At 40.8% G+C, this 13,644-nt stretch overlaps 1 protein-coding gene across 4 annotated transcripts in view; it reads left to right on the top strand.

Annotated features, from left to right (window-relative positions):
* Positions 1-13,644, top strand: part of ITSN1 (intersectin 1) — a 132,830-nt gene that overhangs the window by 96,597 nt on the left and 22,589 nt on the right. Inside the window, exon 29 of one of the 4 annotated variants that reach the window (XM_044284454.1) lies at positions 396-2,219. The exons of the other annotated variants lie outside the window; for them this stretch is intronic. Coding sequence (XP_044140389.1) covers positions 396-397 — 2 coding nt within the window. The 3' untranslated portion in view covers positions 398-2,219. Of the gene's footprint in view, positions 1-395; positions 2,220-13,644 lie in introns of those variants that run through there. 4 annotated transcript variants of the gene reach the window in all.

The raw sequence follows: 13,644 nt of genomic DNA on the forward strand, positions 1-13,644 counted from the left end.
TAGTGATGTCACTATGGATTCCATATCACTGCAACAGCCCATGATTGGCCAGTGATTGGCTGGGAAGCCAAACCACCACCATTAGGGAGCAGTGTAGAGACAGACTAGTTTATGTTTACAGAATATTTTAGCCTGAATGGAGTTTTATTTTTTATTTTATTTTTTTAAACCCCAGAAAAGCCCTTCAGTAACTTGAGAGGACGACAGGTTCTCTTTGTAGTCGTAGTCCTGTTATCATACATCATTCTCTGTGTGTGTGTGTAGCATGCTGCCATTTTTTTTTTTCATTTATTTTGCACCATGCACAGTCATTATTATAGTGTACAGTGTTTTTTTTTGTTTGTTTTTTAGAATTTTTTTTGTTTGCTTATGTGTTGTTTTCCTCCTTTTTCTAGGAATCATATGTTGTCCATCCCCCTACTCAGGCTTGAAAGTCCTCAAAGAGACCCACTATCCCCATATCACTGCCCAGAGGGATGATGGGAGATGCAGCCGTGATCATGTGACTTCCAGCATGATCATCCTCTGCCTTCTGACTAGACGACCGCTGCACAGAATTTTACCTCATTTTCCATTTAGATGCATGTTGACCATTACGTTGTCTCCGCAGATCCTGAAGCTAAAAACAAACAAAAAAACGAAATAAAAAATAAAATGGAGTACAGAGGATAGTGGGTCCTTTTGCGGCTTTCTCTATTTTATGCAAACAATTTTTATATATTATTATTTTTTTAAATCACATTTTCATAAACAACGTCCTTTTTTCAGTTTGACGTTCTTCGACACTCGTTCAATCATTTGAGGGCAAATCGGTCGCCAAATGGTTGCGTTAACACTTTTGATTTGCAAAAAGACCCACTATCAAGGAATGCTGCATGTACTGTTAATATTGTGTCCATAAATATGAAATGTTTTTTTTTTTTCTTTGTTTTTTTTTTTTTTTTTTTATGTATCCAGCGTTAGATTTGTTTATTTGAGGCTTTTAAAGAGGAGAGGTTACAAATGGTTAAATGTTCCCAGTTATTTAGGAAGTATATACTACAAAAATTTGTAATAGACTATGTATGTGTAGAGGTTTAGTAACTTTTACAAATTTTTTTGCTTTTTTTTTTTTTATATATGCCGTAAAACAAATTTTTGAATTGTATATTTTATTTTTTCCCGGTGCAATGTTTTTCCAGTGTAGACGGGCTCACTATGCTAGTTAACGAGGCTCTTCGTTTTGCACATGGCGTACATCCCTGATTTGTACTGTTTTTTTATGTATGTTATTATTATTATTTTATATATATATATTATATACATTTGTCGGGGATATTCTGTCCGTTGTATTATACATACCAGTATTTTATGTCCATCCAACTCTTTTGTGGTCAGGAGAAAGGCGTCCATTCCCCTCCACCCCTCGGTCAGTGACAGGGCTTCTTAGCTGTTCCTTTTCGATCAGGACAAAGAATGTATACACTATTTTAACCTGGAATTAATGGCAATGTTTACATACTTTTTTTTTTATTTTTAGCTACCATTTTATCTAGACTGTGGAAATCGTGTCATGTTTTTTAGAAGCTTACAACGTGGTATTGTGCCGTACACCTCATTAACTATTTTATGGAACACTAGCGTCCTCTTCTACTGCCTTGCTTAGCAGAAAAGGACAAAAAAAATAGCCAAAATGGAGCATTTGTATGTCTGTAAAAGTTTTCAGTTATGCAGGTCATGGTATATCATTAGTAATAAATCAAAGCAACTGGACTTATTGTGTTTTTATTTTTTCTTAAAGACTTTTGCTAGTCATGCGACTGGCTTTCTCAATGGAAATTACTTGTACAAGAAGTCTCGGGCATTAAGTCCAGTATTTAATGCCAGAGATTTCTCGTACAATTTCTCGTAATTGAGAAAGCCAGTCGGCTTTCTCAATAAGGCCAGTTTCTCTGACTACTTACTACTGATGTGATGGCTAAAAATTTATTATTTTTTTATTTTACTTCGGTATCCCCATCCGCCTCCCCTACACTGTTCTGCTTATTTTTAGTGTCCAAACAAAATCCATTTACATGGCTTGAGCCAACTGGAGCTCTGTGTTCACCCGCACTTCAGTATTGTCATGGATATGAATGTAAGATATATAAATATATAAAAAAAAATCTACAGCTTTAACAACTGTAATACAGCCTTTACAATCAACTACATGTATAGAGAATTAAATCCTTCTTATAAAAGCTAAAATATTCCTGTGTGTTGTCCTTGTGTTTTGGTTAGTTATATTTTTTTTGTGTGTTTTATATAGGAAGTTAGAAAGATCTTCTGAAAATTAATGTACAAACTTAATTATTATTTTTTTTGTCTGTTATTTGTGTGTGTGTGTGTGTATATATAATAAATATAAATTGTAGATTCACACTGAAGGCATCAAAACTATGAATTAACACATGTGGAAATATATACATAACAAAAAAGTGTGAAACTGAAAATGTCATATTCTAGGTTCTTCAAAGTAGCCACCTTTTGCTTTGATCACTGCTTTGCACACTCTTGGCATTCTCTTGATGAGCTTCAAGAGGTAGTCACCTGAAATGGTCTTCCAACAGTCTTGAAGGAGTTCCCAGAGATGCTTAGCACTTGTTGGCCCTTTTGCCTTCACTCTGCGGTCCAGCTCACCCCAAACCATCTCGATTGGGTTCAGGTCCGGTGACTGTGGAGGCCAGGTCATCTGGCGCAGCACCCCATCACTCTCCTTCATGGTCAAATAGCCCTTACACAGCCTGGAGGTGTGTTTGGGGTCATTGTCCTGTTGAAAAATAAATGATGGTCCAACTAAACACAAACCGGATGGAATAGCATGCCGCTGCAAGATGCTGTGGTAGCCATGCTGGTTCAGTATGCCTTGAATTTTGAATAAATCCCCAACAGTGTCACCAGCAAAGCACCCCCACACCATCACACCTCCTCCTCCATGCTTCACGGTGGGAACCAGGCATGTAGAGTCCATCCGTTCACCTTTTCTGCGTCGCACAAAGACACGGTGGTTGGAACCAAAGATCTCAAGTTTGGACTCATCAGACCAAAGCACAGATTTCCACTGGTCTAATGTCCATTCCTTGTGTTCTTTAGCCCAAAAAAGTCTCTTCTGCTTGTTGCCTGTTCTTAGCAGTGGTTTCCTAGCAGATATTCTACCATGAAGGCCTGATTCACACAGTCTCCTCTTAACAGTTGTTCTAGAGATGTGTCTGCTGCTAGAACTCTGTGTGGCATTGACCTGGTCTCTAATCTGAGCTGCTGTTACCCTGCGATTTCTGGGGCTCGTGACTCGGATGAACTTATCCTCTGCAGCAGAGGTGACTCTTGGTCTTCCTTTCCTGAGGCGGTCCGCATGTGAGCCAGTTTCTTTGTAGCGCTTGATGGTTTTTGTGACTGCACTTGGGGACACTTTCAAAGTTTTCCCAATTTTTCGGACTGACTGACCTTCATTTTTAAAGTAATGATGGCCACTCGTTTTTTTGCTTTTTTCTTGCCATAATACAAATTCTAACAGTCTATTCAGTAGGACTATCAGTTGTGTATGACTTCTCCACAACGCAACTGATGGTCCCAACCCCATTTATAAGGCAAGAAATCCCACTTATTAAACCTGACAGGGCACACCTGTGAAGTGAAAACCATTTCAGGTGACTACCTCTTGAAGCTCATCAAGAGAATGCCAAGAGTGTGCAAAGCAGTAATCAAAGCAAAAGGTGGCTACTTTGAAGAACCTAGAATGACATATTTTCAGTTGTTTTACACTTTTTCGTTATTATATATTTCTACATGTGTTAATTCATAGTTTTGATGCCTTCAGTGTTAATCTACAATTTTCATAGTCATGAAAATAAAGAAAACTCTTTGAATGAGAAGGTGTGTACAAACTTTTGGTCTGTACGTGTGTGTGTATGTATGTGTATGTGTGTGTATATATATATATATATATATATATATATATATATATATATATATTTATATTTATATTTTGCAGTTGCAGTTTTCACACTGAGCTTCACAATCCGCTGACAGTTTCTGTGGTGTAGAGATCGCTTTTCAGCCCAAGTTTTGTACACAAGGGGCAGGCTTATTATCATCAGAGACAGAATTACTGTGACAGGTAACAAAGATGTATGGAGAACACAGAATTCACTATTCATAGTAATTGATGGACACAGCTCGCCTCCTCCCCCTCCCTGTACAATGACCTCTGCACAGGTCACAGAGCACGACCATAACAATCTTCCGTAGAAATTGAGCCATTTTCTGACTTAATTTGCTTTATGTCCTTATGACAATGTGCCTGTTACAAAGCAAGTCTGCAGATATTTTTCACGGTTCAGGAGAGATGGCATTATGTAAAGAAATCGCTAAATAAAAAAGCATATCAGAGTACTATTGAGTCAGGCAATTGAGGATCCTGATAGAACTAGTCTATGCCAGATTTCAGCACCTTCACAGAAGGCACAGAAGTTGAAACAAAACTTTTATTGAAAAGACAAATAAAAGGGGAGCCAAAAAGAGACAACCAAAAATATCTAAAATCAAGAGGTGCAGACGGTGGACCACAGTAGAGTAGATGATTACGTAGATAAATGCTAGGGTAGACAAGGGCAGGGAGGATGCGCCCCTAGATACCGTACAGTTGCGGGGCACACTGGAACATACCCCTTGTAGCACCCTAATCAATCCCTATACTGTCCTGACACTGCTGTGCGGGATCATCAGGGGACTAGGGTGATAAGTGATATGTAAAACTAACGCCCCCCCCCCAAAAAAGAAAAGAAAAGGCAATTACCCAGACAACAACAAATGTAAGATGGTAAAGTCCATAAGATGCAGATCTAGAAGTGGTCACATGAATTGAAACATATGCCTTTGTAAGACATAGTTGGTAACGATAAGTAGGACCACAATGGGGAAACTTGCTCTAAGCGCGTGCCAGGATGAACAGCAGAGACATGAAAAAGCAGCCCACTGAGCCCTTAAAGGGGTTATCCCATGATTAATGTAAACATTTAAAATCTGGCATCATATAGTACATGACAATCGGTTTCTAACAAAGCTAGAACCAGCCCTGTACCTCATATGGATCCGGAAATCTCCTCATTCATTGCTCTACTAGATTTAGATCAAGCTGACCGCTCAAGGGGCGTGTCTTCTCTGCTTCAGCTAAGGGGGCGTGTCTCAGTGCTGCCTATCACAGCTCAGGAGGCGTGTCTCAGCGCTGCCTATCACAGCTCAGGAGGTGTGTCTCAGCTCTCCCTATCACAGCTCAGGAGGCAGTTGAAGATGAAACTGAGCATGTGCGGCCATCTCAGTGAGCTGAATAAAGAAATAAAAAAACAGCAGGTGATGCTATACAGATGCATGTTGGTGAATAACTCCGTGGCTATGCTAAGATCCAGGTTTGTCGTGGGACAACCCCTTTAACTAGCAGCTCCTCAAAGCATTCCTGCTTGTGGCGCTGCTAGTTAAAGGGAATGTGTCATCAGAAAACAACCTATTGTTTAAATTACATTTTTGTTTTTAACATTTTTTTAAGAATTTTGTTTTTCATTTTCCATGTCCATATCTATATCTAAACAAAAAAACAAACTTCTGCAGATTTTGCACTGGCCACTAAGCATAATAATTGGCACCACTTCTTGGTCTGTACAGATCACTTTACCGCAGTCATCTGCTTATCTGGCATTCTAATCCTGTCTGTAATGATATCACCTCTGTGTATAGATGAGACGGGATCCACCATTCACAATAGGCGATTGTCAAATCTTATTTAGTCTTTCCTTGTAAAATGACTTCTGCACAGGTCAGAGCATGCCTAGAAAAGTCTCCCATAGAAAGAGGCCCCCTCCTGACCATTGTGTCTATGGACCATGGGGCTGCCGTAAAGCACATTTCTTAATGCTTCCTGAGAACAGCTCAGGCAAGATGGCCGCCCCCGTAATCATGTTCAGAAAGCACAGAAGCTAAAAAACAACTTTTACTGAAGAGATATATAAAATTAAATAGGGGAGCCAAATATATGTGTCAAATCAAGAGGGAGTAGAGCAGATGATTACTTAGTAAAATACTAGACTAGGCAAGGGCAGGGAAGATATAGGGACCTCTCTACCCTATATGCACCCTAGATGCTCTAAAGTTGCAGGACCTCCCCCCACAAGGGTAAACCCTACATCACTGGAACCTACCCCTAGTAACCCCTATACCAGGCATGGCCAACCTCCGGCTCTCCAGCTGTTGTAAAACTACAACTCCCACCATGCCCTGCTGTAGGCTGCTATCTGTAGGCAGTCTGGACATGCTGGGAGTTGTAGTTTTGCAACAGCTAGAGAGCCTCAGGTTGGCCATCCCTGCCCTATACTGTGCAGACCTGTTCCCTCCAAGTGCGGGTTCACCAGGGGACTCAGCTTAGAGGTATAAGTGATATATAAAACTACACCCCCCCCCCCCCCTCGCTTCCCCAAAAAAACAAAGGGGATTATTCAGACTTGAACAAATCTAAGATGGTAAAATCCACAAGGTGCAGATCTAGTAGTGGTTACGTTGATTGAAACATATATCACTTTGTAAAACATAATAACCAGGACCACGATGGGGAAACGCACTCTACCCATGTGCCAGGATAAATGGCAGACACATGAATAAGCAGCCCACTGAGCCCTTAACTAGCAGCTCCTCATACCTGCTTGTGGAGCTGCTAAGTTAAGAGCTAAGTGGACATTTCATCCGTCCTTATCTCAATGTTGAGTCGGAGCCGCCTTCTGTCAAAGACGTGGTTGTGCCGGCTGTGGCAAAATGCAGATCAGAGGGCTCCTAAGGGGCTATAGGACTTGCTGAGTGTGATGGCGATGACCTACAGATGCCTTTACAGTGCTTAGGTATAGCTCAGGAAAAGCAGTGAAGCAATACACAGGGCTGGTGTGTGACCATCTGCCTGAAGCCCGGAGGTCTGCACAGGGCCTGTACACACAAGCTTAGGGTATTTTTAATTGAGTCTGTTTGCAGTGTTGCATCTATTTCATTTACCGTATATGCATTGGAGCAAAGAAAAAAAATGGTTGCAAAAGTGCACATAAGTAAATCTGATCTCCATCCTCTATAGTCTGTGCATCAGGAGCAGGGATAATAAAGTGCAAATAATCCCACGGGGGTTCCTTTCACCCACATGGTCTGGAATGACAACAGTGAAGAGTCGTAAAGCTCACGTTTGGTGCCTGTCAACAGTTTTGACTCCCCTAAACTGCTATATAGGAGGCGAGTTACTGGACTTCATCTTTTTCTAATTTAACCATACTTTTGTTGGCGCACGTAGGCAAGTTCAAAATGATCTGTGTAGCCCCTATTTAGAAATTGCGCACTCTTGTCCGAGGGCTGTGTTTGGTTAGCGACGTACTTACAAGACTACTTTCCTTAGGAGGGGAAGGGAGTCTGTCGTTAGTTTTATGACGTCCTCACTAAGGACAGCATAAACTAGTAACCGATCCTCTTGGCAAAAGGCTGGATCACTTTCTTTATTCGACCCCTCTGTTTTCCTAAAATCTTGTACTGAACAGGTCTAGCGCATGCCGAGGAGTCCTGATATTCATGAGCTCTCTGCCCACCTGCCACTGATTTTATTTGGAAAAAAACTATCCGCTATAATATCCGAACTCATCGGCAACCACTGCAGCATAAAACTGTTGACCGTTTCCATTTAACTTTTTCCCTATCGCTGCATGACTAGATATGTAGGCGATAAGGACTTTAAAGATGGCACACAGCAGACACCCAAGGCTAATGTCTGCAATCGGCAATAACGCCGATTGGAGACATTCAACTCCTCAGATGCTGTGGTCAAATGTTACCATAGCATCTGAGAGGTGAAAAAACTAGGAACACATGCTCCCAGGACTGGACTGGCTCCTTGAAGAAACCAGGGCTTTCAGAGCTGTAGTTCCTATGGAGCCCTGCAAGAGGCAGGGCTCCATAAGAACATAGCAATAGAACATTGAATTGCTTTACCAATGTAATGATTGCTTCTTATAGTCACCCTGGGTAAAAAAAATATATATAAAAATTCTAATCGCCCTCTTTCCTAAGACTAAAAATAAACAAATAAAAAACCATCATAAGTAGGGATGAGCGAATCGACTTCGGATGAAACATCCAAAGTCGATTTGCATAAAATTGTGGTATCTCTGTAATCATATTCACCCAGAGAAAGAAATTAACAAGTCGGTTTTACTGCATAAGGAATGCCATAAAAACAAAACCCATAAAACTGGAAATTGTGTGGGGTTGTTTTTTTTTTGTTTTTTTTTTTTCCAATTCCACATCATTTGGAACTTGTCTCCAGTTTCCAACTATATTGTATGTAATATTAAATGGTGCCATTAGAAAGTATAACTTGTCCTGCAAAATAAATAAATAAAAATACGTCATATGGCTGTGAACGGAAAAACAAAAAAAAAAGTTATTGTTCTGGGAAGGCCGGGAGTAAAAAAAGAAAACAGAAAATTGCCCAGTTAAGGAAGCGGTTAAAGAGGGACTGTCAACAGATTTCACAAAACATTCTGCCTGCATTATTAGATAGAGCTCTCAGACCTGATGAGGCTGGTGTACTTACTGAAATCACATACTGCAAAGAAAGGACTCTTTAAAACACAATACTTTATTTATATTCAGATAAAAAAGTATCCCAAACCTACTTTGTAGGTAACTCCAATAAACACAAGATACACAAAGATAAAATGTCAAACACAAACAAATCCAATATCCCAGGGAAGGAAGGGGAATGTGGACAGTAGATGTCGGGGGAGTCACCGGTAAACTAGGGGAGGGAAGACCTTCCCTAACAAAAACCCTGGTCTACCCTCAGCCCGGGGACAACTCCTGATGGTGGGGTTTCCCTGTACCTGTCCTAATATACCCTTAAAAACCCTACGTGGTAGGAGCTATTACCGGTTAACCCCGATGCGTTTCCCCTGAAATGGGTTCATCAAGGGGGTATGTAAGGGTTAAAAAATGAAAATCCATGTCAGATTGGTCTTATACTCCTTTTCAAAAGTTTTCCCACCTAAAATTAAAATGACGGTTTTAGGAGTCCAGCTAGAGAGGTAAACTCTATCTTTGTCCGTCTTGAGATAAATTGAGGAGCACCTGTGAGTGGACCTCCTCCCCTGTTCTGCTGGAATCTCATACTGCTCTGTACAAGCCATAGTCTTCTGGATTCAGATCCCATCCTTTTGTAAATGTATTTGCTCTTCTGGTGCACTCCTTTTTTTTTTTCTCACATTGGGCTTTTAGCTTTCAATGCATACAACTGTATAGACATACTTAGTCAATAGGGCCCCATTGTTTTTCTTGTTGTTTTTACTATATCTTTCCATGGAATAGCATATTGTGTGTATATAATGTTCAGTACAGATTAAGCCTAAATTCCTGGTATATGCCAATAGGACACTCTTGACATACACTGGTTAGAAGGGGCCCCTGTGGGACGGCACATTAAAATATCAACTGTATCGATCTTCTTTGGCTTTTTGCCCTTCGTTTGGTGTCTAGATACAGACGTGTCCACCCAGAGCCAGACTGGGAACTTAAAAAGACCCTGGAAAAAACTAAAAGTGGCCTCATTTTGTAGGCAGGTCCAAATTAACAGAAGGCGGAGCAACACAAGTTGGTGGGGTCAACAATACCATAGTGCTAAATACCATCCCAGCAGAACCAAATATAACACTATATACTGCCCCAAAAGCTGGCCATCTGTGGTGGCCATCAATAGCTGCCTGTGAGCGGCAGAGAGGAGGACTTGGGTGGCCCCCTGGGGCTTCAGCCCACTGAGAAATGTCCCTATAGGGTCTATGGCCAATCCGCCCCTGTGTCCACCCTTTGTGTAGGAACCCCTCACAGGCAGTAGCCACAGTTCTTCATCAACTTTAAGGACTCCAATTTCTCAGGATACAAAGTGGAGGCAATCTCATGCCATCCAGTAACAAAATAAAAATGTTACCTTCTTACCAACAGAGGGCACCGGTGAGCAAACGCTCTAGTAAAGTGTGCACATCTCCGATTGCATTTACTTGCCACTATTTTATATATATATTTTTTTAAATCAGCTAAATGACTTGATTATTTTCGATGGATCGAATGCTCCCCCATTAATCTCAGTGGGGCCGCAAAAGCTGCAGACAGCACATCGTGTTCTGTATGTCTGTTCCGCGGCCCAGCAAAAAAAAGATAGAACTTGTCCTGTTCTTGTCTGTTTTGCGGACAAAGAAAGGACATTTTTACAGGAGTTTGAAAAAAAAAATGGTGGCATACACATGGCCGGGTTCCGTATTTTGCAGACCAGCAATTACAGTTACAGTTGTGTGCATGAGCCTGAATGTGTGTTATTCACCTAAAAGTCCTTTAGGTTCATATGGCTGCATCTATAATGCTGTCCCTAGCTAGGTAGCTGATGCACCTAGAAATTAGCATTCGACATCTGCTCCATCGGATGGAAAACGTAACTCTTAGGATACCGGAGTTTTTTTTTTGTTTTTGCGTTTTTCATTTTTCTTCCTTGAGCCATAACTTTTTTATATTTCCATTTACATAGCTGTATGAGGGCTTATTTTTTGCGGGACAAGTTGTACTTTCTAATGCCCCCATTAAGTATGGCATACAATGTAGTATGTAAAGCGGTAAAATAATTCCAAATAGGGTGGAATTGGAAAAATGCAATTGCTCCATGGTTTTACGGGTTTTGTTCCCATGGCATTCTGTTTGCAGCAAAACTGATCCATGGCCTTCATTCTCTGGGTCAGTATGATTACAACGATACCCCATATGTATAGATTTTTTTAAATGTCTAAATAGTGTAAAAAAAAAATGTTTTTTTTATTTTATTTACATCACCATATTCTGACCCCCATAACTTTTTTTATAGTTATATCTACTGAGCTACGTGGGGGCTAATTTTGTGCAGGACAATCTGTAGTTTTTGTTGATACCATTTTGGAATGTGTGTGACTTTATCACATTTTATTGCATTTTTTGGGTAAGAGAAGCAATGAAAAAATGGCAAATTGGCCATTTTGACCCTTTTTTTCCATTACGTTATTCGCCGTATTAGATATTTTCATATTTTAATAGTACAGGCGTTTTCGGTCGCGGTGATACCCATGATGTTTATATTCTTTGTTATTTAGGTATTTATTTTTTTATTATACGGAAAGGGGGGTAATTTAAACTTTCATTCTTTAAAAAAAATTATTTCTTACCTTTTTGTGATTTTGAAGCTTGTATTTGAGCATACAAAATATATATTTTTTTTTTATTTTGAACAATCATGGATTTTTAAAATACATTTATTACTATTGCTCATTTCTTATGTTTGCCTGCCACCTTGTGGCCAACTTAAGAATTGCAGCTTCAATGCCCTCAGCCTCTTCAGCGAGGTTCAGCGCATTGAAACCAATTACCAGCATCCTCATTGGCCTCAGAGGGTGTCAGTAAGAAGCCCGGAAGCGCACGCTGTTTGAAACGGCAGAGACCTGCTTGCCATGACTAACGCTGCATGTGCAAGCGGGCCCCATGTTTGTCTATTGCTCCAGCGCCATACATGTACGGCGCTGGTAGTGAAAGGGTTAAAGGGGTTTTTCAGGTTCCTGATATTTATGGATAGGTCATCAATATACAATCAGCGGGTGTCTGACACCGGGGACCCCCACTTATTAGCTGTTCCCTGCTGATTCTGGTGATGGAACTAGCACTCTGATTGGAACAGGAAACACAGCTCTGTTCAAAGTGTAGTGGCCATGTTGGGGTACTGCAACTCAGCTCCCATTCACTTCAATGATAGATGAGCTGCAATAACCCAACATGGCCACTACACTTTGAACGGAGCTGTGCTTTCTGTTCCATACAGAGTGCTAGTTCCAGCACCAGAGGCAACTGGGAATAGCTTGGCGGTGGAGGTGCAGAGCGCCGGACACCTGCTGATTGGATATTGATGACTCATCCTGAGGATAGGTGATCAACATCAAGAGCCTGGAAAACCTCCTTAAAGGGAACCCGTCATGTTGTGCAAGTAGTCCTATCTGTTAGCGGTATTGGTGAACAGAAGATGCTGGGTGGACTGACCTACAGGGGTAGATTTATTAACCTTGTCTAAAATGTAAATTTAGACAAGCTAAAAATGTTCTAAATGTATCACAGTAGGTCAGGCTAGATGCATATTAAAGCTCACCCTGTTGGCGGGCAAGGTGCACTAGATCATTCTTTGCTTACTTTCTTCATTAACATGTCCAAAATGAGGTGCACTTTACACCAGATTTCAGGAGGAGCCACGTTAGTAGATGAGAGATGTAAAATGTAAGAAAAAGAACTGGATCTCACATCCTCAATACTATGCTTTTATCTAATAACTGCTTCTCAGCGCAATTTATCATATACCTACCCCTATGCTGCATGCTGTACATGAGGCATTAGTATACAATTTGATCAAAACCATAGGCCCACTCACCGCGACAAGGTTGCCTCTTTGAATGGTACCCTATTCTAAATTTGGCGCATCGCTGCATGGTGACCACCGATAAATTACGCTGAGAAGCGATGTAAATTATGCTGAGAAGCAGTTATTAGATAAAAGCTTAGTATTGAGGATGTGCGATCCAGTTCCTTTTCTTAGATTTTACATGTTAGTAGATGAGAGACATAGTTTTGTAGGAAAAGATTCAATAGGATCTTTTTATATTAAAGGGTTTTTTCAGAGGTTTTATATTGATGGTCTATCCTCAGGATAGGTCATCAATATCTAACTGGCAGGGGTCCAACACTCTGCACCCCTGGCAATCAACTGCATGAAGAGGAGATGGCTCTCCACACTCCTCCTCTTTATTGCACTGCCCATCACCTCCCTTGCAGCGGTGGCATAGTGTAATTACCAGTACTCACTCCATTCAAGTGAATAGAGCGATAGCTGTCAGTCATTGATAGCTGTACACAGGGGAGGTGTTATCAGTGACTGATAGCATTCTATGTGTAAGTGTGTATACAGAGATAGCTGTCAGTCACTGATAGCTGTACACAGTGGAGGTCTTATCAGTGACTGATAGAATTCTATGTGTGTGTATACAGGGATAGCTGTCAGTCACTGATAGCTGTACACAGGGGAGGTGTTATCAGTGACTGATAGCATTCTCTGTGTAAGTGTGTATACACAGATAGCTGTCAATCACTGATAGCTGTACACAGGGGAGGTGTTATCAGTGACTGATAGCATTCTGTGAGTGTGTATACAGAGATAGCTGTCAGTCATTTATATCTGTACACAGAGAGGTCTTATCAGTGATTGATAGCATTCTGTGTGTAAGTATGTATACAGAGATATCCGTCAGTCAGTGATAGTTGTACACGGGAGGTGTTATCAGTGACTGATAGCATTCTCTGTGTAACTGTGTATACAGAGATAGCTGTCAGTCACTGATAGCTGTAAACAGAGGAGGTGTTATCAGTGATAGCATTTCCTGTGTAAGTGTGTATACAGAGAAAGCTGTCAGTAACAGCTGTACATGGGGAGGTTTTATCAGTGACTGATGGCATTCTATGTGTAAGTGTGTATACAGAGATAGCTGTCATTTACTGATAGCTGTACAC

This window comes from Bufo gargarizans, chromosome 3 (genome assembly GCF_014858855.1).
Source record: "Bufo gargarizans isolate SCDJY-AF-19 chromosome 3, ASM1485885v1, whole genome shotgun sequence".
In the NCBI taxonomy this organism is placed as follows: Eukaryota; Metazoa; Chordata; class Amphibia; order Anura; family Bufonidae; genus Bufo; species Bufo gargarizans.